Source organism: Lagopus muta, chromosome 2, assembly GCF_023343835.1.
Source record: "Lagopus muta isolate bLagMut1 chromosome 2, bLagMut1 primary, whole genome shotgun sequence".
Classification (NCBI taxonomy): Eukaryota; Metazoa; Chordata; class Aves; order Galliformes; family Phasianidae; genus Lagopus; species Lagopus muta.
The window spans coordinates 60,410,361-60,432,511 of NC_064434.1; the positions used below are offsets into that span (position 1 = coordinate 60,410,361).

The 22,151-nt window shown below is 39.0% G+C and overlaps 1 protein-coding gene across 5 annotated transcripts in view; it reads left to right on the forward strand.

Annotated features, from left to right (window-relative positions):
• The first annotated feature begins 4,508 nt into the window (after nt 1-4,508).
• IPCEF1 (interaction protein for cytohesin exchange factors 1) overlaps nt 4,509-22,151 on the forward strand; it is a 77,576-nt gene continuing 59,933 nt past the window's right edge. For 2 of the 5 annotated variants that reach the window (XM_048935107.1, XM_048935111.1), the window contains exon 1: nt 8,258-8,623. Coding sequence is in view for 1 of the 5 variants with exons in the window: in XM_048935111.1 (XP_048791068.1) it covers nt 8,600-8,623 (24 nt within the window). In the remaining 4 variants the exon portion in view is untranslated. Of the gene's footprint in view, nt 4,525-8,257; nt 8,624-13,356; nt 13,400-22,151 lie in introns of those variants that run through there. The other 3 variants (XM_048935109.1, XM_048935108.1, XM_048935115.1) reach the window with 3 other exon arrangements.

A 22,151-nucleotide genomic window follows, 5' to 3' on the forward strand; every position in this document is an offset into this window, starting at 1 on the left:
TGTTTGTAACCCTGGCCAGTAACCCTACATGAACTCCTGGTGGTTTTGACCAAGATGGGAGTTTTAATGAGAGCACAAGGTCAGTGTCAACACAAATGTGGATTGCTCATACAGCATGCTCTAATTCCTATAAGTTTATTTCAGATGGATCTATGCATCCTCTTCTCTCACTGGGAATTTCTGACAATGTTTTGTTGCTGTATTATTTAGCATTTTATGAAATACCACCGTGTGAGCAGATTATGTTTGCCATTTGACTGTTTTGGTGGTTAGTCTTTCATGGACTGCTGTAAGAGAACACAGTACTGAGTTAACTCAGTTTTTGAGGAAGTGTGAGTGGTCACTAGCAGCTTGGATTTGCTGGCCTGCTCCGCCCTCTCTTGTATTTTATCTCAAATGGATTGCATAAAATTTCTGAATCTTGAATTATCTTGTCTATAAGTCTGGTTTACAAGTCCTTCAGAAACGTCTAGTTCCATTGCTTTTTATTTATTTTTCTTGGAGTTTGATTGGCTAGCTAAGATATGTGGGTCTCTCTCTGCTCTCTGACAGACTTCAACAGTGGTATAAAGATGATTTATTTCTCCTGTGGACGAATGCCGGTATTCATACAAAGGATGTCAGTAAAAATCCACTTGATAGTAACGATGAGAAAGAACATTACCATGTGAAGTTGAATAGATCATCTTCTGTAAATCTGAATAATAGCAAGACTTGTGGCATCTACTTAATTGAGGACTTGGTCCTGCAAGCTTTTGTAAGTGTGGAAATCCATTTATGTAGCATTATTGACTTCTAGAGGACAGCTAGAGTTCATTAGATTAGTCCAAAGTCATCTATTTTTAATGTATATGTATCCTCAGGCTGCGCTCATACATACTTTGTGTTTCCTAGGAAGAGGAAGGATATCCCAGAGCTGTTAACTGGGAATTTATGAGCTCTGAGCCCAGGACCTAGGACTGCTGCCACCTGCCTGTGCCATCAGGTATCCCAGCACTAAGAAAAGCAAGATCTTGTTAACTCTTATACTGACTTACAAGAATAGCAACTTCAATGCTGTGGAGTAATCAAGAATTGCCATGACTCTTCACCTTCATGGTTTAGTAGTTTGACTGACAGAGTGCTTGTAGCTCATTGCACGGTTAGGATGTGAAACTTGTTATAAAGAAATAGCTTTGGGTTTCCCATCAGGAAGAACTTTTAGAAAGACTTTTTGGCCTCATCCACAAGATAAAACAAAATTATAAGAAGGACTTTGTAGTAAAAATTTAAAAACACTTTGGTGGGCAAGATTGAATTTTTTTTGTTTGTTTGTTTTTGTTTGTTTTTTTGAGGAAAATTTTTTAAAATAAATTTATGATAAATATTTGAAAATATTTATCATAAAAATATGAAAGTAACAAACTTTCATAGTCATGTATAGTTACACTTTTTTGATACACTGAACAACTTTCAGCTGTGATCTCTCAGGAAGACACTGAGCAGAAGAATGATGCTCACTCCTGCACAACCAATGCTGTTGAACCAACTAAAAAATGAGAGTCCAGATGTCTCTTTAGGGGATAGTCTTTTGTTTTATCATACATAAGCGTATTATCAGAATTCACATCTGAGTTGATTCAATGCCAGTGAAAAATAATGTACATCTGAATCGTAATGGAAACCTGGATACAATGAATAATGAGAGGAGATTCCAAAGGGAGAAAATGGGAACAGGAAGTTTAAGCTTCAGCTTTTCTATATATAGAAAACACCTCAAGGGTAACCACATACTGTTTTGTATAAATACATTTAAAATGTGTTTGGTAGGCACATATTTTCAATGTGCTGTAATGATCGGAAACACATGTTGACTCTGAAAAATTATGTGAACTATGCAGAGCTCTTGCCCATGCACATAAGTAAAAGCTATTCACAGGGTACGTATGTAAATATCTAGCTGGAGTAACAGCCACATGAGAACTCCTTCAGAATAATCCCTAAGTCAGAAAGCCACGTATTACAGATCTGAAATTTACCACACTGGTGTGTCTACGTAAATAAAGCCAAATGGAAAGATAGGAGGAAGGAAAAACATTTAAAAAGGCTATTAGATTAGAGAAGAAGAAAAATGCTAAGCCATTTTCTTGGCTCTAATCAGAAGGCAAGAAAATTATTACATGCAGGAGCTTAGACTTAGCTAAACATCTTCCTGATCTGAGTCTTGATTTTTATTTACATGTTGCACACAGTCAAGGCTTTAAGCATTCCCTTTCACATAATCATTATTTTGATAGAGGCCAAGAGGGGGCATGGTTGGATTTGTTTATTCCCCTTCCAGGAACAATGCTATCATCTAACTCCCTCTTTATCTTTGGCAGGGCTTTGGGATGGGATGATGTCACTTTTTGTACCTATCAGGATGAGGCCTTAATCCTGGCTGAGGGTGCTGGCTGTTTGATGAATGCTGAATTGGGAAGCAGCCATAGGAAATTTGTAATGCACTCTGCAACGCTTGAGCTAGAGCAAATAAACTGATACTTATAAAGTCACCCAGACATTTGCCACTTGTCACTAGATCTTATACAGTCATTGGTATGCCAGTTCTCTTCCAGTCCTCCCACTCTTGGCCTACAACAGAGCAAACTCCTTGTGCAAGCTCCCTGCTTATCTGACACACTTGCAACATGGACTGAGCTGCTCTGGGCTTGGAAGAGGTTCTAAGATCAAGGATTTTGGGACTCTGGAAGAAGGGCAGCAAATAAAACACGATCTTTTACTCTGAGGAGTTTGAAAAGGAATGCCACTAGGTCTGAGGAGAGAAAACACAGCATCATCTGTGTCTGTCTGGAGTTGCCTTTTCCTTGTCTCTCTGAAGAGAATAGCCAAGCAGAAGTATAATTGCCTGTGGTGTGGAGCATCCCCAGGCAGTAGAGGCAGACTGGCTCTTGCCTCATCTCTCTGCTGAGGCTGGGAGCTCTGCATCACTGCTGGCAAATGCAGAGCAAGGACTGCTGCTCTTCCTCACATAGGCTTCCTGGGGCTTCATCCACGTTCCCTGCTTCATCAGCTTGGAGGATGTAAGGGAAGAAGAGAAAGGAAAGCAGTAGGTGAGCTGGGGAAACTCCCTTATTATCTAACAATGTCTGAAATTACTAAATGTGTGGTTGTGGAGGGGGAGAAATGCAAATGTTTTCTTGAGACAGTGTGTAGTGACAGTAGAATTTGAACATGTGGATTGTGCTATGCCACCCAACTTCTCTGGAAAGGAAACGTAAGTTCATTCTGTAAAGGCTTAGAAGCTGTAGACGGTGTGGAAAACTCTTGTTAAAGAAGATAAATCAGTACATTTGGGAAGTTTACATCTGTCCTTGGGCTCTGCTGTTAGGGGTTGTAAGTGGACACTGCATAAACCCCTAAGGAAAACTGCTGACAAGAATATGTTTGCATTAACACTGTTATGTAGCAGCTCCTGGCAACTAAAGCACAGTGCCACCCGGACCAAAAGGACTTCTTCAAGAAGGTGCCTTCTGGTCTCACACTGAGAGCTCAATTCTGTGTAATTGCAACTGTGACACTGTGATCTTTACTAACTTAAAATCATGAGACTTTGGTCAGCAATTAGTAGTTTTTGCATCTTTGTAGTGTATCCGGTCGAAAGGTTAACTGCTGATACTGAGGTGGATTGACTTCTGTTGGGGTCTACTTGCTTTTCGTGGTGCCTGGAGACTGTAGTCACAACAGCTGGGCAGCCCAAGTTCCTCATATTATTTAGTGGATTTACGTTTGTTCTTCACAGTGTTTCCATATGTGGGAGGGAACCTCTGTTACTTTCACTGGGTGATAAAGGGAACTGAAATGGAGGTCAGCTGAGTGTGCTCAGAATTGCAAAGCAAGTTCAGGAATGGAAGCTCCTGAACTGTAAAAAATGCTCACCTCCCTATGGTCTATCTTCTCTGCTGACAATCTCTGAACTGTTCAGACTGATTTTTATTCAGTTGTACATGGTGAGACATCTATCAGTTATTTGATCAATGAAGTTACCTTTGTTTGCTTCGGTTATTATGTCTGCAGAAAATTCATCAAAATTGTACTTAATGAAGAATACTAAAAACGTAAGTCTGCTGTTATTACTGAGAAAAACATCTGGTTGGATATTTCTCTGTCCAAAATGTCTTCCAAATTTCTTTCAAGGTTTTTAGTCACCACTTTGATCTGTTAAAGTGATTTAATTTTCTTCTTACAGTAAAAGAAACAGTCAAGATCATCTTATTTCTGTTTAGTTCTTGGATTATAATGCCTTACTGAAGAAGAGGAAGTAAATGGTTTAATCTGTGGTACAGATAAGTTGTGTAAAAAGAGGTGCAAGATTAGTTGTTCACAATGTTTTCCCTGCCTTCCTCCATTGCATGTAGTCTCTCTGAAGGAAAGGTAAATTTACAGTTGTCTTCTGATGCTGTAGAAGGCTGAGCAGACTGCTGCAGGAGGTGGAGGCTCTGCTGGATTTTAATGCTGAGACAAGCCTGTCCTCTTCTACAGATTTTGGTATGGTCTTTGACTTGTTTGTGGCACTTCTTTCAAGAAATCTTTCTACTTATTTCTGAAAAGATGCTTTGTTGTATATTGCTTTTGTTTTTCCATGTATGTACTAAGTCAAGATTGTTAAAGGACATCTAAATAACTAGGCTGACTACTGTTAATGGAGCATTTTACACAACTGAATGATGTTCCAGCCTGACTATCTTCTACTTTCCTTTGATTGCATGGAGTTTATGGATGTGTGCACAGAAGCTAGATGTCTCATTAGAGCCTTAATGTCCTTATCTATGTCCAGAGTATCAAAGGTTCAAGGGAACCTCTCACTGAAACCTGAGCTCTCCACAGTGTGAGTGCTGCACACAAGCATATTTCCCTGTTGTCCCTTCTTGTCCTCTCTAGGAGGTCACTCTGCCAGCTGTCATGTCCTGAGAGTGACTTTTTTAAAATGGCACTTAATCCAGCCATGACACAGTGGCTGGAACGGGATGTGTGCCATCAATGTATATCTTCCATAATGCAGAGAGGAGATAGTAGTTAAAAGCTGTATAGTTGGAGGAGACCAGGTCATATGCTGGTTCAAATTTTAATGTGGGCTTAGACTAGAGAGAAATCTTGAACTGCTGCAACTGTGTATTTCTGGCAGACAGCCTAAGGGAAGGGGCAGAAAGGTTTTGGCAGCATTCATTCGAGGTCCTAAAGCAAATAAGAAAAAGAAATGCCGAGTTACATACCATAGTATGTAATCTATTTACTGAATTAGTTACAAGGTTATTAATTATATATTTAAGTTACACCAAGAGAATAGGTAGTGGCAAATTAATAACCAGCTATATTCATGTATTCACACTCATCACGGGAAGGGAATCCTAACTTTGTTTTTCTGGGATGAAGAAGACATTTTTCACAAACCCAGAATTCCTTGGATTTGTGAACAAACCTAAATGGGAGGTGCATCCAGTAAAGGAGTATATGGTGCTGTAGGTGTGCTATATCAGATCAAAAATGTGAATAGTGAATATTATTAGTACTATTATGGTAGTGAATATACATAATGAATGGTGCTATGTTCAGGTGGAAGCTGGTGATAAGTAATGTCCCCCAGGGTCTGACCTGGGGCCAATGCTCTTCAGCATCTTCATCCAGTGATGGGCTCAAGTGCATTCTCAGCAAGTTTGCCAATGATGCGAAGCTGAGTAGGAACATTAGAAGGAAGGGATGTCATCCAGAAGAACCTGGACAAACTCAAAAGGTGGGCTCTTGTGAAACTAGTGAGATTCAACATAGGTGCAAGGTATTACACTTAGGTCAGAGTAATCCCAGATGTATATACAGACTGGGAGAAGAACTCCTCAAGAGAAGCCCTGTGGAGAAGGATATGGGAGTCCTCATGGATAAAAAACCAAACATGAGCAGCAGCATGCTCTTGCAGTTCAGAAAGCTGGTGGTATCCTGGGCTCCATCAGAAGAGGGGTGGCCAGCAGAGATAGGGAAGTGATTTTCTCTCTCCACTCTGCCTTCATGAGGCTCCATCGGGAGTACTGCATCCAGATCTGGGGTCCCCAATACAGGAAAAATGTAAACCTGTTGGAGAGGGTCCAGTGGAGAGCCACAAAGATGATCAGGGGGCACAGAGATGGTCACCTGGCTATGAATGCTCACTTTTCCTCATACAAAAATTAAAATGTGCCACCTAATTAAAAAAAAAAAAAAAAAAAAACAACTACCAAACAAACAAAACAACAACAAAACCACTATGTTTAAATAAAATGTAAATACTTTTTCACATACTACAAAATTAAATATGTGGACTTGGTATGGGTTTTCTTTTGCTGAAAGTAAAAATCTTTCTAAAAAGCAAGTAGCATAATTAAATGGAAAGAGAGGAAGTGAAGAGTTGTTGCAGCAGACAAAGCTGTGCTAAATTTTCTTCAGGATGTCCCAAAACTATGGAAGGCCAAATATGCTCATGCAGGTCCTCACTTCATGTTTTTCTTTGTTCCTTTGCTCTCTACTTTGGCTCCTGCTCTTGGCCACTGTCAAAGAGCAGGTTTGGAATTACTTTGACTCACATTCAATTCAGAGATTAGACTAAAAATCTGTTTTTATTTCCTTTTCAAACCTGGCATGTAAGTTATTTAGGAAGGAAGGAAAAAAAATTCAAAACCAAAACAGATGTAAAAACTCAAACCCGTAAGATCTATTTTCTTCATTGTCAAAGATACAGATACTTCACCTCCTTCATCTCTTTTGGACATTCAGATTATCTATACTTCTTTTTACGTAGCAACCAAGCTTCTGTAAAAGAACGTGCTGGGAACAAAATCTGTACATCTATCTTCTTCTCAGTCAGCATAGACTGACACGGGGTTTTAGTGTTCAAGAAAATTTGTTTTAATTTTGGAACTGTTTCTGATGCTGTAAAGACTTTCAGAAGGGCCTCTGCCTTCCTATTCTGCTGTAATCTCCCTTGCAGAGCCTTGCTGTAGCATCCGGCTGCACCATGCGCATCACTCATGCTGTCTCTTTTGTTCCTGTTGTCTCTTTTCTGATCAGACAAAAAGCTTAACAGGAACTACCAATACTGAAATGCGTGAGATGATCTGGAAGTGTTTGTCTAAGTGCTGTTATGCCCAAAGCCTTGTGTCATGAGGTGTTTGGGTCTGAGCAGTTGTTTCTAATGGCAGAGCAGCTCTGTAGGAGTGATGGTGGGATGGAGGAGCTTTGAGCCCTGCTTGAAATGTCGAGGACAGTGCGTAGGAACAGCACTGAGTCATGATGGTTGCGCGGGTGGACAGCAGTGGATAGGCTCTTTGTCTTCTCTTCTAATCTGCTTTCAGATGAGCTTGCCAAACGAATTGTCCATTCTGGTATAAAAGGAAAATAAATTTCTGCTGCTGGTGGATGAACTTGAAAATTAGAGACTTGACAATAGTGTAGAAAACATTGCTTCCTTAATCAAGGAAGATTTGGAGGACTTTTTTGAGACTCAGCTAAGCAGCTGCTCTCCAGTCACTGTGCAAAAACCAGTGAGATATCCTCAGTGTGTCTGAATGGGAAACTTTCTGCGCTTTTGCACAGACTTGCTATATTTAGTAGTGTGGAAGTGCTGGTGGAGTTATAACACAAGTTCTTGTTTTTTTTCCTTACTTGTTCAGTTTAACCACCAAGGTAGAATCTTGTCCTAACTTTTCACTTTCCTTCATAGAATTGGCTCAACACTGAACTACGTTCCTCAAGTTGTTTGGAGATTTGCAGATGTAGTACCACAGTGAAGTGCCATATTGAGGTGCATGTTAAAATAGGAAAAAATTACTTGGAAAAAAAAGTATGTTTTTTACCAAGATTTCTTGAATCTTAGTGCTTAAATACTAGTATAAGAAGCCTATGTAAAATAGAGAGGGAGACTTTAATCACTAGACCACAATGACTCAAACATTTATGATGATGTATCACAAAAAGCTTTAATTCTCTTATCTCACCTTAGTATGACTGGCTGCTGATGATGAAAAGCTTAGATAGGGTGAGAGAGTGGAGGAATGTTAAAAGTTGTAGCTGGATAGAAAGAATGGGTAGGGAGCAACATTCACCCTTCTCATGCTGATAGATGGGTCGACTGCTGTGGCGTAAAAGAGAGAAAGAGGAAGTAGAAAATGCAACTGCTCTGCAACCTCAGCACAAAATGCTGGTGAGAAGCAAGCACGAAACTGAGGTCGGAGCACTTCCTGGTAAACATGTTGGCATTGCCGCATGACACACTTTGCCTGAGGGCCTGGGGGCTCAGCAGCTGGCTGCTCTCCTCATAACAACTCACATAAAAAGTGCGTTGGGAAGGAATTTAATTTAGTTGATCTAAATGGTAGAGATGGTGTATTTACACCTAGGGACAGTACCATTTCTAAACGCCGTTGCTTGGAAAATAAGTGTGCAAGCAAAAATACGGCAATAGGTCAGCCTCTTCTTGCTGCTATTTCATAAAAGGACTTTTTTCAAGTTAAAATCTTGAAGGCAATTAATACATTCTACGTTTCATATGACTGTTTAAGGACAGTATTTTACTTTTAAATGCAGCAGACCCCAGTGGATGACGAAATTCAGTGCGTTTTGGGTGAGTTACCTCCAAGTTGCTTATTACTTATTGATAAATTTTTGGCAAACTGTTAAATGTGATGATAGATAGTTGCACTGGCTATTTATCTACTTGCTGATCTTACACTTGGGATGAAGCATACTTACTTTGTGTTCTTTACAAGTATGTAGGTGTGCTAGCCTTAGGAATTTTGGAGTACAACTTTGTAGAGTGTATTCTACTGGTTAATTTTTCGCTCTCAAGAAAGGCATTACATTCAACAAATCCCATCTTATCCCGAAGATTTTTTGTATGAAAATTTGTGTAAAGATTCTTGTTCCTTTTTCTTTCTGTGCAGCAGCAATATTATTACAACTGGAACTGCAGAAGGATTTTATCAAAGATGAAAGGAAAGTGGTGGCATAAAGTTGTGCCGGAAATGACTTTAAGTAAATAGTAGGATTTAGAATTCTGTACATATGCTAAACTCCTTGGTTAGTATAGTGCTGCAATAAAACCACTGTATAATGTTTAACTTTGGTAATCATCTGTTTTCAAGTCACTTTAAGCAATTCTCTGGTCACTTTTCTGGAAACTGTTTAGTTTCTCTTTTCCAATAACAGCATCGCTGAAAAGACAGCTAATATACTGCCCTCCTGTGAAATGTTTATTTTGGAGAACTCCAAAATAGAGATATCAGTGAATTTTCTTCGCATTCCTCTAACGTAGGTGATTACTGTATGCCTCCTTTAAAAGTGTGGAGGTAGAGTTGTGGATTTGTCAGTTCCAATCAAGAGGTGAGTCAGTGTCAGAGCTGGGTGGGAGCCTCTTAGTGCTTTTTCTCCCCCTCTCCCCCCACCCAGAGGCAGCCAGTCCATCAGCATTTTATTCTCAAGGTTAGAGGTAAATACACAGCTGATTTCCCTGTAATTCTGCAAAATCATACCTCCCACAAGGTTGATGTGGTCCTGGGGAGAGAGGAATACAAAGCTGGAGTGATATGCATATGACATCTCACTATTCTTTCAACACCAGAGCGCTCAAGGTCTTCCTAGTTCTCTCAGCTTCAAATTCGCCTAGTTATAAAACTTGTTAAAACAGAAAAATACCTTCACAGAAGTTTACTGCTTAAGAGAAAAGCACTTTGGTTGTGGGAGTTGGTAGCTTTCTATCATAGATGTTAAGTGCCAGCAACAACTGGTTTGCAGGTAACAGTTGGGTATGGCAAGTATGAATCATACTCCTTGACAGAGATGCAACTCTTCCCACTTGTGGTCTCAAGCCTGAGACAGAAATCACACAACCGATACATACGTACACGTTTTAATAAGTGATATATAATCTGCTTTCTGTGACTTTCCAGTACCTTTTCGTACCTTCATCGGATACTTAATTAGCTGAATAGGCAAAGGAAGGCTAAAATGATACCTTATTTTCCCATCTGCTAAGAAACAGAGATTAACAGAGTAATTTTAATTAAAAAGGCACAATATATAATGAGATGCTATTGCAAATCTGTGACTTGGAGCACTTTTTTCTTTTCTTTTCTGATTCCTGTGCTTCTCCTCCCAAAGAGAAAATAAAAGTACCACGTCTCGAATTCTCAACCTACAGACGTTTCCCCTATGCAGTATCCTTATGAAACAAACATGAAATCTGCTGTAGGAACATGATGGAGAAGTAGATTAATCTGTGAGCTGCCCTCATGTTCCTGGCACATACAGCTCTGGTTATTCTGCTTCTTCAATCGTTTGTTTCTTTGCATGAGCTTGTCAGACTAGTGAGAATTGGGAATTCCTACACAATGCCCTTATCAAGTTTTTGTGTGTTCTTGTAGTCATGTTAGCATGAGATTCCCTGTGGGTCCCCAGGATTCCAGAAATCTCCCTTCTGCCTCAGTCTCCCCCACTCACTCCCTCAGACAGGAGCCTAGTGATTTCTTCAACATACTTATGCACAATTTTCAGCATCACTTTTTAACTCCTTGCATCACTCACCCTATTGAACTTTTTCTTCCTGTGATGTGCATCATCAGTCAGAAGTTAGTGGCAGTCTCTTACTCTTCACCTCTACTGTGTTTTTGAGAAAGCTAATAATAACAATAAAATTATCCTCTGCTATGTATATGTCAACCTAATGTTCCTGGAAATAACTTTATTTGCTTCACTCTGTACACAGTTGTTCACTATTTGCTCTGTTTCACAGAGTAATAATTTCAACTTTGCACAGACTTTCACACTCAATTTACTGGAGTGGTGATTTCCAAAAGTGCCAAAAATCCCCTTCCTTCAGTCTGTCTTTTTTGTCACCTTTAACTGTTTATTTCCCCTGCCTCCCTTGCTTTTAGTTCTTTACAACTAGGAAAGAGATGTATTTCCCAGTCTAAATAATAGTTTTGAAATATTTGTTTAATCTCTTATCAGTTATTTATTACAAAGCTGCTTATATTTAAGTTCATTTTGATTCGAGACCTTTTTTCTGTCAATTTTTGATCATTCTCTTCACTGATATTTAGTCTCACAATATTCTTTCCATTAGATATTGTGATGATTATTTTACACTGTCTTCTACACAGGGCTGTGTCATTGATTCACACAAAAGCATTCCTACACCTATTATATTATTCACCATTCCCTGTCCTATTTATCTGAATATTTTGTTCTGTTTTTTGACTACAGCTGCACCTTAAGAAGAAGCTGTCTTTGTATGTGTTCTACTCCTTCTAAGTTGATGTTTTCAGCAACAGAGCCATTAAGTTAATCAGTTGAGTGTTTTCCACTTCAAATGCTATTTATGGAAATTTAACAACAAAAATTCATACATTTAACTTTGTCTTACTGCTCATCTTCAGATGATATATTGGAGAGAAGTTTTTACAGGCAACATCTTTTGTGTTAGAGAAGGTGGAAAAATGAGTAGTAAACAGGAAAAAAAGAGAGACGAAAATATAAGTGTATTAATGTATTCTGAAGGAATAACTAGCTCTTCCCAAAGTTGATGCAAAATACCATATGCATGAAACACAAATACCAGTCACAAAGGTATAATGCATATGGTTATGTGGTTGACAGCTAAAAAGTGGATTAAAAGAAAAGTGATTTACTTGTGCTTTGTAAAGGGGATTAAAAGAAGAGACAGAATGCTTGCAGCCTTGGTGGAAGCGCTCCTCAGATTTGTGTGTTTGAGGGTGATTGGTTCATTGGCTGGGTGCTATTGAAAATGTGGTAATTCCCTCCTGGCTATAGAAGTACCAGGTGGATAGCCAATGAACTCATTGCTCTAGTATATTCTCATTCAACAAAAAATTCATCTCAGTGGCAAAATATCTTTTTCTGGGTGCTCTGATATACTGAAAACAGTGCACGTTACTCAGCGTGAACCAGGTGTTCCAGTTACTCCCTATAGACTGATGTGACTCACCTGTTTTCTATGTACTTATGCTTCTGCCAAGACTAATAGAAAGCCTTATAATTATGACAACTGTCATTTGTGGCATTAGCAAGGCTTAAATTTCTTCGGGGTGTCCTACAGGTGGCACTATAATTTCATAGTGTTGAATAGTAAAGCAGTCAGACCTCTGGGTGGTTCCTATATCTCCCTGTGGACTCTGGAATTTGCGTGCCACAGTAGAGAGATCTGAGGAAATCCTGTGCATCCCTAGACAGCACAACTCTGTGCTGCTTTGAAGAAACGTCTGTAATATTTCAGAGTAGAAAGGAAAGTTCACTTCAAAGCATGAGACAATCTACCTTATTTCTAACAATGTTTGTCACTTTGAAGAAGATTTAACAGTGCACATTCAGTCTATTCTAGACTAATTCAATAGGTGAAATAGGCAAAGAATGGTGTAAAGAGCAAAATTAAAATTTATGTTTTTATGCTACTGTTAACTGTTGATTTGTTCTGTAAGTCAAAAATGCATGACTGATACTACTGAATGCATAGGCCAGAAAAGTACCCAAAACTACATGTCCTGATTATTTTCTTTGTCCCTTAGGACAAATTAACATGTAACTTACTGAAACACCTGCCCCATATTTTTTTGGTAGGGCCGTTCATTTTGATTTGTCAGTACCTCAGAAAGGAAAAACGGGAAATAAAAATAGTTGGTGCAAAAGTGTTAGAAAGCATGTGCTCCTCTGCAGACCTTGCTGTCAGCCCCATCCCTATTTGGATGTTGTTTCCTGGGACACACCTTGTAGGTGACCCAGAAAAAAAGAACCGGTTGTGCTTCATGCCCATCCTTCCTTTTGTCCCAAGGGCTTTCCTCAGCATGTCTGGGCTTGGGCTGCCCTGCGCCCTCAGCACCTCTGAGTGCAGGGTTCTTCCCTGGAGGACACATGGGAGAGCGAAGCTAAAGGGGCACCTGAAGAATGGGTCAGCAACTGAGACTGTGCTGAGACTTGCACAGTGCGATTTGTTACAGAGAACCTATCCCATGCTCTTCTGTCTCCTACGATGCACTCAGAGCCTTTTTTCAGATGTATTTGATTCTAAGTTTTTAACCAATTTCTATTTGTGAAACAAAATGTTTAAAACTAGCTACCTGAAAATATTTCTTATTTTTCTGTTCCATGCTCAATTTTACTTCTACCTAGCTTGGTTCCAGTGTTAATTGCTCTGATAAGCATGGCTTTTAGCACTTACTTTGATGCCTGGCTTGTGGTTTACATAGTCATGACTTGTAAAAGACATACCAGTTTCCTCTTGGGCAACTTCGGCTTTGCAACCAATTCCTGTAAGAGTTTCCTCTCTGCTTCGTGAGGGATGGGAGTTGACAGGACAAGTGTGGCTCTTCGTCAGAATTCCCTGTTGGTAAGGCTGTGGCTTCTTTCTTTCCTTTTAATTGACGGACGTAGTTGTTTCTGCCTAGTGACATATATTTTCTTTTTTTTTTTTTTTTTTTTTCCCTTTCTTCTTAAAGCAAAAAGACTGGTTTTAGTCAGTGAGAAGTAACATTTACTTGGTGCAATAAGGGAAGTTCACACTGGCATGTAATTGCTGTTCTTTATAAATGGCTGTGTAAAAGATCTTATGCTTCCCCTTTTCCTCTGCTATAGTTTAAAAAAGCAAATGGGTCACCTAAAAATTATGAATTCATCAGGAATAGTGAGTGTTTGTGGAGTGAGGACAAGTGTCAGGATGCGTATGAACAACTTCTACTTTGAACAACTTCAATTCAGTCATGTTTCAACGAGATTCAGAAAAGCTCAGGGTGACAGCGTACTCATCATTGCATCAAGCAAATCAGAATCTTTGTTCAGAAGAGAAGCATTCAATATGGGAAACAGCAGTTCCTTTACTGATATTAGCTTCTTAAAATTGTACAAAGCTAGTATCATTTGTAGAGTATGTACTGTGCAACACAGGGGTAGAATGTAATGTTTCGTGGTGACAGTGCTGGGTAGATTGAGTTCTGTTTTCAATATGAAAAGATCTTGGAATACATTAATTTTAATCTTTTTGTCACAGACATGAATAGATGCAGTAAAGATGCAGAGAAAGTACTATGTGAATATGTTCACTCTCACTATGAAAAATAGGACATCTGGAATTACTATCTTCTGTCCTTTGCCCTGAAACACAAAACCCAAAATACTGACTATATCTCTGGACTCCAGTTTTCCTGCACAGAACGCTCCTCTGATGGAAGCTGAGATTAACACTTTGTTTAATCTTTTCCTTACCTGTTTGCTTTCAATAAGTCCTTTTTAGGGTGTAGGTTTAAAACTTTTTTTTCTTTTTTTTCTTACTGAGGTCAGTTATATTAATTGCAGTCCTCAGAAGACTCATTGTCTCTGCTCAGGAGCTGCAATTTAATTCAATAGGATTTCCTTGTCTGCTGGTTACACCATTTTTTTCATGATTTGCAACTACTCATAAATGCGAGAGGAATTGTTCTGGTATCTTCTGATCAAATGTTATTTCTTTACCTTCCCCTGTGGTGACTTTTTTACAGTTTCTAGAGGCAAAATGCCTCTTTCTGGTAAGGAAACCGTGCCTCTCTCTGGGTGCTGACTCTGGTGACATGGGTACACACGCTTTGAGCAGGATGCAGTCCTGTGTTGTGCCTCAAGTTAGAGGTTTTGAAGATCTCTGCTTTCAGAGGCTTCACCATTTTGACTTCTCCCAGCTTTCTGTCTCACTGCCACCTAAGAGACAGCAGTTTACTCCTCAAAGCAGGAGGAGTGGGTACTCACAGTGCCGCAGCACTTGTTTTTCGTTTACAGGTTATCCTGATTTAATTGCACAGGAAGGTGAAATAGCACATTAAAGTGTATACTGTCCGTAAACATGCGCTCCAGGACTGCACCTACATGGGATCCTGGAAGAAATAGGGTGACAGAAAACTGTTTTGTTCTGTAAATGGCAAGAGCCAGTTATACTGGGTTTTCTAATGTTCTTGTGTGCTTCTTGTGCAACCTGCCTGCTGCTTGTTCTCATTCTTACTGGGAGATCTGATTTCTTCTGAGGCTGTCCAGTGGTCAGAAAGCAAAATTTGCTTCTCGATTTTGAGTGTGTTTCCTCAATTGGATGCAGCAGCAGGGTACTGCATGCCCAGCAAGGCAGGCGCTCCTACATCTGTGTGTTTGCTGCAAAGTGTACTAGGGCATTAAGCTAGCATGGGCTAGAGAGCTTCAGTGATGGTTAAACTGCTCTGGTCTATTTTGTCCTTGTTAATTCCAGGTGGCAAATTGATCCCACTTGACCATCTTGCCCATCCCTTCTGCATGCCTGTATGTACCCTAGCAAAACAAAAAAATTGTGACTCAATTGTGAGTGAATGGGATGAAGATACGTTTGGAAAAAGATGCAGTGGTAACACATGAAGAAACTGTATAGAAGAAGTATTGTACACTCCCTCTAATAAATGGTATAGAGATGGAACATGCTGCAAATCAGCTTGCCATGGTGAGGTTTAAGCAGATTCTCATATACTGTTGGCTCTGGACATAGAAGCAGTAATGCAGAGTGTTTCACAGAGGGCTGTGCTGCTAAATGACAGGTTGAATAGTCTCATTATTTTGTGCAAAGAGATGTCTTTGAAGGATCACTCTGCCATCTGCTAAGGTACCTACTATTTATGGCTAATGAAGCTAGTACTATTTATGGGCCTGGACAAAGGGTCCTGCTTGCTGCATCACTTACTGCTAATGAAATTATGATGCATGTGGTTATACAGTCACTGAGCTAGGAGATGGGCACTAAGGTAATACACTTATATTACCCCTTTCTGCATCTCTGTTTCTCTCTCAGTTGAAGCAGAGCCGTGTTTCTGTATTTTAAGGATTTTTCTGAAAAGCAATGCATGCAGTTAAAGACATAGCTCATTTAGCTGTCATTCTTAAAGCATCTATATGTGTTTATGCCTTAGTGACATTCATTTCTAAAAATATTTCTCTTCTGCAGCCTCCTCTACTCTCTAATCGTTCCCTTCTCTTTCCTCTCATCAAGTTTCAGTCTGAATGCCCTCCGGCATCTGCTTCTTTTGCTTTTGCTGTGGGGCACCTCTGGAAATGTCCCATGAATAGACTGAATTCCTCTGATAGAAGCATGTCTGTCCTCCTTGTCCCCTGCCTGTGGCATAGCCAAGTCATACTTCAATTGTCCCCATGTTCTTGTCTTTTTCATCTCTAAACAGGTTTTGCTGATTGCTTCCAAGAAGAAAAAATCAACAAAGTGCCATAGCCTTATCCCACCTAATAGCACCTCTACTTCATCTGCAGATATGGCTTCCTCATTTGGAGGATGAGGATTCCTTTTCCCTAGAACCTCCTTTAATCTTTCTCCATTTTCTCAACTAGTATATTATTATTTCTTTAATTAAGTGCAATCAATCAACAAAAACCTCTGCTTTCTGCCATCATTTAATCCTGACGCTTATATTTGACTTTTTTTTCTGAGAATCTCTACTTAAAATCTTTCTTTCTGTGACTCTGACTGCCAGTGGTTCTCCATCTGTTTTTTGGGACAAATTAATAATCTTTCAGGAGATACTGGTATATCCCAAAATATTGTGTTTAGTCTGCTAAAGGATCCTGTCCTCTGATCCATTTCTTCTCTGCCCTTCGAGTGATTTTGTTCACAAACATCAACTTGGATTCTCCATTCATAAACAGAAGGTCTACTCCTGTAACATAATAGCTATCTTTTTTTTTTCTGGTAGAGTTTAGCCTGTCTCTCCGATATGCTGTGGCTCAGCTTTTAGCTGGACTGAGCATGACCAACTGCTAAATCATCCCACTCACTTCTGATGGTGAAATTATGTTCCAAGCACCTTCTTCAGTTCTCTATCTTTGTTTCCAAGTATGGTTAATTTTGCACATTATTTCAACTATTTTCACTCTCCATGCACCTGAATAAACTGTCATCTAAGTTGTCATTATTTCATGTTCTGTTTACTGAAATCTCCAATTCTCTGATCTTGACAAAAACAGTTTCACCTCCTCATATAAACTTAGAAACTCACTGCAGTGGTATAATTTTCTTCTCTGCTTCTTTGTTGAAGTCTCCCAGCCTATTTACACTTCTGGACGGTATCTTACATGAGCTGATTTTAACTCTCATTTTGAATTCCCCCTTTTCCCTCTTATGGTGCTTTCATATGCTCCTAAAACTATTCCATTATTATTTTTCTAAGCTCCTTGCTAAGGCACTAACATGAAACTTGACACTATCTGAAGCCTGAACACATGGTTCTGGTGACTACAGTCTCATTGCTATCTTGGAATTCTGGCTTTTGTCTATAACCTTTTCTTGTAACCTGTCTTAAAGTGGAAACTACTAGGAGTAGTCCCTTCTCTTTTCTACGGTGCTCTTACAATACCTCACACACAGTCTATTATAATGGAAATAAATAAGTTGCAATTCTCATTACTAACTCTTCATCAAAAAACTACTTTAAATTTTGGGTGGTAAAAGTGTAAATAATTTTACATAGTTCTCTTCTCTGGTACATTGTGTAGCTGCTTTGTTATCCTCATTTCTTCTTGCAAGGTCTCAAGAGAACTCATGCTCTTATTCTTCAGTGCATCGAAGTCTATGCTTTCCTCTAGGAATAGCTTTTTGGTAAAATTGCTATCAAAGTATTGCATGAGCTGAGTCATATTAATTGTGCTCATTTTCTCCTAATCTAAAGCAAATGCTGCTGCTAGGTAATTTAGCTTAGCTTAAATCTCTACCATAGTTAATATGTCTTAGCAGACAGATACTAATTTGCTTGTGCGTCTGAGCTTTCTGTATCTCCCTAGTACAGCCAAATAATATGTGTGAATCTCATAAAACTCGTAAAGGAGAGCAAAGATGATGTCAAATAGTCAAATTTTCTCAGAAAGCAACATTGTGAAAATGTTTGTGGTAAGGAGGAAGCTGCATTTCCAGAATTTGTTATTGAATATCGTTTTAGTTAAGAGCAAATAGGAAATTGGGAAAGGAGGTAAAGGGGGTGGAGTGGAGAAGCAGAAAGTATTATTATTATGTACTGGCAATTTAGAGCACTGGAGGGGTTCTTTTCAGGTGTGATTTTTATCTTGTGTCTCTATGTGGAGTCTTGTGGATTGCACCCAGGCATACAATCAGCACACTTAAAGCACTTTCCCTCCTGCTGAGACTAAGATTGAAGCTGTTCTCTTAAGTGCCACATAGCATACTCAATTGCGGGGGGATGCAAGGCTCTCAGTTGTCTGTATTCTGAATACATTGTCTGTATGTGGAATAAACCAAGTTGCCAGCAAAGATGCATTGTGGAGATACAGTTCTAGAAGAGTGGATGACAGCAATTGAACCCTGGTTTTAGGTTTCTGCAACAACAGAAGAGAGACCTTGTTCTTCTGTCAGCTAATTCCTGAGTCCATAGGGTTTTCTCCAGTTCCCCTACATCGAAGATTTCTGACAAGATCAACTTTGAGATGATGGTTGCATGATAGCCTGCTCACCTCCTGATGGAAACACTTGCAGTGCTTTAGAGATAGCTACTCAGCACACCAAATTATTTTCATCCTGTTTTGGTCCATTACATCACTTTATAAAATATTCCATTGCATTATGTTTGGGCCCTTTATGGCTGCCTTGCAGATATGTGAGAATATTAGTTGCTCAGTTAAAATCTCTACCTTTCCTCCATTGTTTCTCATGCATTCTTTTACTTTCAATGAATTCATACAGTATGAACATACTGGCTGCATGAGCAACACTTTAGGAAACGTGCCAAAACCTTGACTGACATCCAGTTTATAGAGCTATTACAACCACTTACCTGACTTACAAAACCCTGTGGAGTTTCAGCCTTGGCTACCTTGAGTTCAACATTTCAGCATTCCTTTGTCCTAATACATGTGGTCAGCTCATTTTCTTTTGCTAAGAAATGGAGTTTAAACTCTGAAGTAGCAGACATTTAAGGTAAAATTAAGAGTCCTTTTCTTTGAAGTACTTTGATTTTCTTGCTGGAATAGTTTGGATTTTTTCTTCCTCATAAATCTCAACAAATCATGTACTGAGGATAAAAGTCCTATCTACTTCACGAGAGGTGGGTTCCCTATTCTAACCTTGCAAATGTTTGTTTTACATTATTGCTGAGTTGTTTTCAAGTTACAAAATTAATACTTAAAAGCTTCAGTAGATTTTGAAATACGAATATTTTTAAACAAGGACGTAATGAAATTTAATTATGGCATCATTATTCAGCCTGGAAAAGAGAAGGCTCCGTGGTGGGGAGGACCTTACAGTGGCCTTTCAGTGCCCAAAGAGGCCCTACTGGAAAGTTGAGGAGGGTCTTTTAATAGGGACATGCAGTGAGAGAACAAGGGGAAATGGCTTTAAACTGAAAGAGGATAGATTTAGACTAGATGTTAGGAAGAAATTCTTTACTGTGAGAGTGGTGAGACACTGGAACAGGTTGCCCAGCGAGGTTATGAATTCCCCCTCCCTGGAAGCATTCAAAGCCAGGCTGGATGGGGCTTTGAGCAACCTGGTCTAGGTGGAGGTGTCACTGTCTATAGTAGGGGGGTTGGAACTAGACGATCTCTAAGGTCCCTTCCAACCCAAACCATTCTAAGATTCTATTATTAAAGTTTTATTCCACTTAATGTTTTTTGTCACCCTATGTTGGGGTACAGATTTTGACAAAAGGGAAGATAAATGGGGAAAAAAAGTCAGGAAGAAAAGGAAATGCACAAGCTGGAAATGTTTATTTTTGTTTAATTAGTCATTTAGTCATTAGACCATTTAATCTAATCCATGTTTCTAGATAAAACCACCTGCCCTTGTTTTTTTCTGTGTACTCTCTTAAGAAAGTTTATTAAATCTTTCAAGATTTCAGGTTTATTCAGTGAAAACATCGTGTTCTCTGAAACTGTGAAAGAGAATACAGAACAGGACTAACGATATCTTGAAGATGAAAAATCTTCTGTTGTCATTGTTACAGTGTCAACCTCTTAGTTTAAAAAAGCTTCCTCACTAGTCGATAGGATTTAAAGTTGTCATTTTGGCATGTTAAATTTGCTTGAATTTGGTGCTTATCTTGCTCATATTTAGACTTCTTTCAAGTTAATTCTCATTACTGAATGTAATGTAATGGATATAAGTTCAGATTTTAAGGAATGGGGAGTAATGGATTTCTCAAGAAATTGGGTGTTTACTGGTATTATGTAAGATTTTACATTCAGATACTCCCCTCAGAGCTGTGTATCCTTGCTGAGGTGTTTCTGAATGTGCTCATGTATTTGAAAAGCACCATCACTCATTTTGAAGTAGTAACTCAGTTGTACTCTGCCAGTGATACGCATAGAGGAGTTGTATCCAAATCTTTCAGAGACTTCCTGATTTTTTTTTCAAATCTTTTCAAAGACTTTAACAGGGCAGGAGAATTATAACCATGTTGGTCTTGATAATGATTGCAAAATTGATGTCCTAAGTTGTAACATCTGGTCAGAAGGCACAAGAAGCTGCGAGCACAAACAGGACGTGTCGTGGCACTTGAGGAAAGCATGAGAATCAGAAAAAGTGTGTGTTGAAAGTTCTGTCATCGAGTGAGCTGATTTCAAATGAGACAAATTATGGACTTTTCAAATCCTTGTATCAGTCTCTAACTCTTCAACTGGTATAAATTATAGCTCTGTAAAGGGAAATACTAAGCATGGGGTAGCTTTTCTCCAGGCATTTACTGCTCATTAATTAGTATTCTAACCTGGATGGATTTGTTGCCAAAAAGGCACATGGAATGGGAAGGAAAACTCAAGTAAAAATAAAAAATTATTTATTGAAAGAGGATCATAAAAGTCAGATTAACTATAGAGGCTACAATTACTGTGAGCCATAAACTGTCACTAAATATTTGATGCTGCTGCTTTTATTTTGAATTTATTAACATTTGTTATCAGTGGAAAGTCTAATAGCTTTTTTGGCTGTTTACTTTTCTTCTGCAAAACTTGAAATATATCTGTATAGGAGTTAAGTTCAAAAATGGAGGTACTTTACATCAGCCTATACTCATCCAAACAGAAAAGGAGACAAAGAGCATGGTACTAGTTCATCAGAAAAACAGGAGAGAGAGACTGGGACTTAAAATTGTCTAAAGTATTGGGAGAACCGCAATGTTGCGGAATTGGAAGGGAAAAAATTTGGCGAAATATGGTTTGTGGCATCTAAAAGTCAAAATCTTGTGAGAAAACCTAGAAATTGTTCTCGTGGAAAATTCAATTTTTGGTTTGCTGCAAACAGTTCTGTTGCATTAAACTTTCCTCTATAGAAATGTTCCCTCCTTTACTTTCAGACTTTATTGCAATGAAGGCAGCCTCTTAGAAAAGGCGTGAGGGAGTGTTCACTCGTGTAAGTTTCAAGAAACTGATGCAAGTGTCTAATATAGTTGAGCTTACATTTAAGGGAGTATCAAACTGTCATTTTTAATGATTTATTTCTGTGTGCAGATGTTCTGGCGAGGGCTATAGTGTTGAAGAAGCAAGAGTGATAGCAAATCCTGGATGCCTCGAGGTGCTGATGTCTGCAGAAAATTGTAGCAAATATTTGCAACCAGTATTGTATTTTTCTAAATTTTATTTCATTTCCTAGGGTTGTACTGCTCATGTTGGACAGGACCCTTTTTTATGCTGGTGGGAGGACATTTCTAGGAGATATTTATTACTATGCTCTTCTTATGTGGATTTCTCCCATTGTTCATTGCAAACATAATTTAAGTAAAAAAGAGCTGATAGTATTCTGAGCATATAGTGGGAGTTCATGTGATTAACAGAAAATGAAATCTATTGCTGAATTCATCTAGAAACAGGGAAGCCATTGCTGATTAAGTTGGATTTCAAGGACAAAGGGTTTATAAGAGCATTATTCTTGTCGTATCTGTGAACTTCTATCCCAGAGGTGATTTTTTCACCTCTCAGCAGTCCAAATTTGGTCTAACTTAGAAGTGCTATACTGGCTACCAGCCTCACACCCAACTTGTGGCCTCCCTGTCTTAGAAACTCCGTGTTACTAGCTAGCATGTAGACCTGGGTGTTGAATTTAGGAATAAATAATAGATAAATTTATCTGGTAAAGCACAGATGTGAGCAGACCA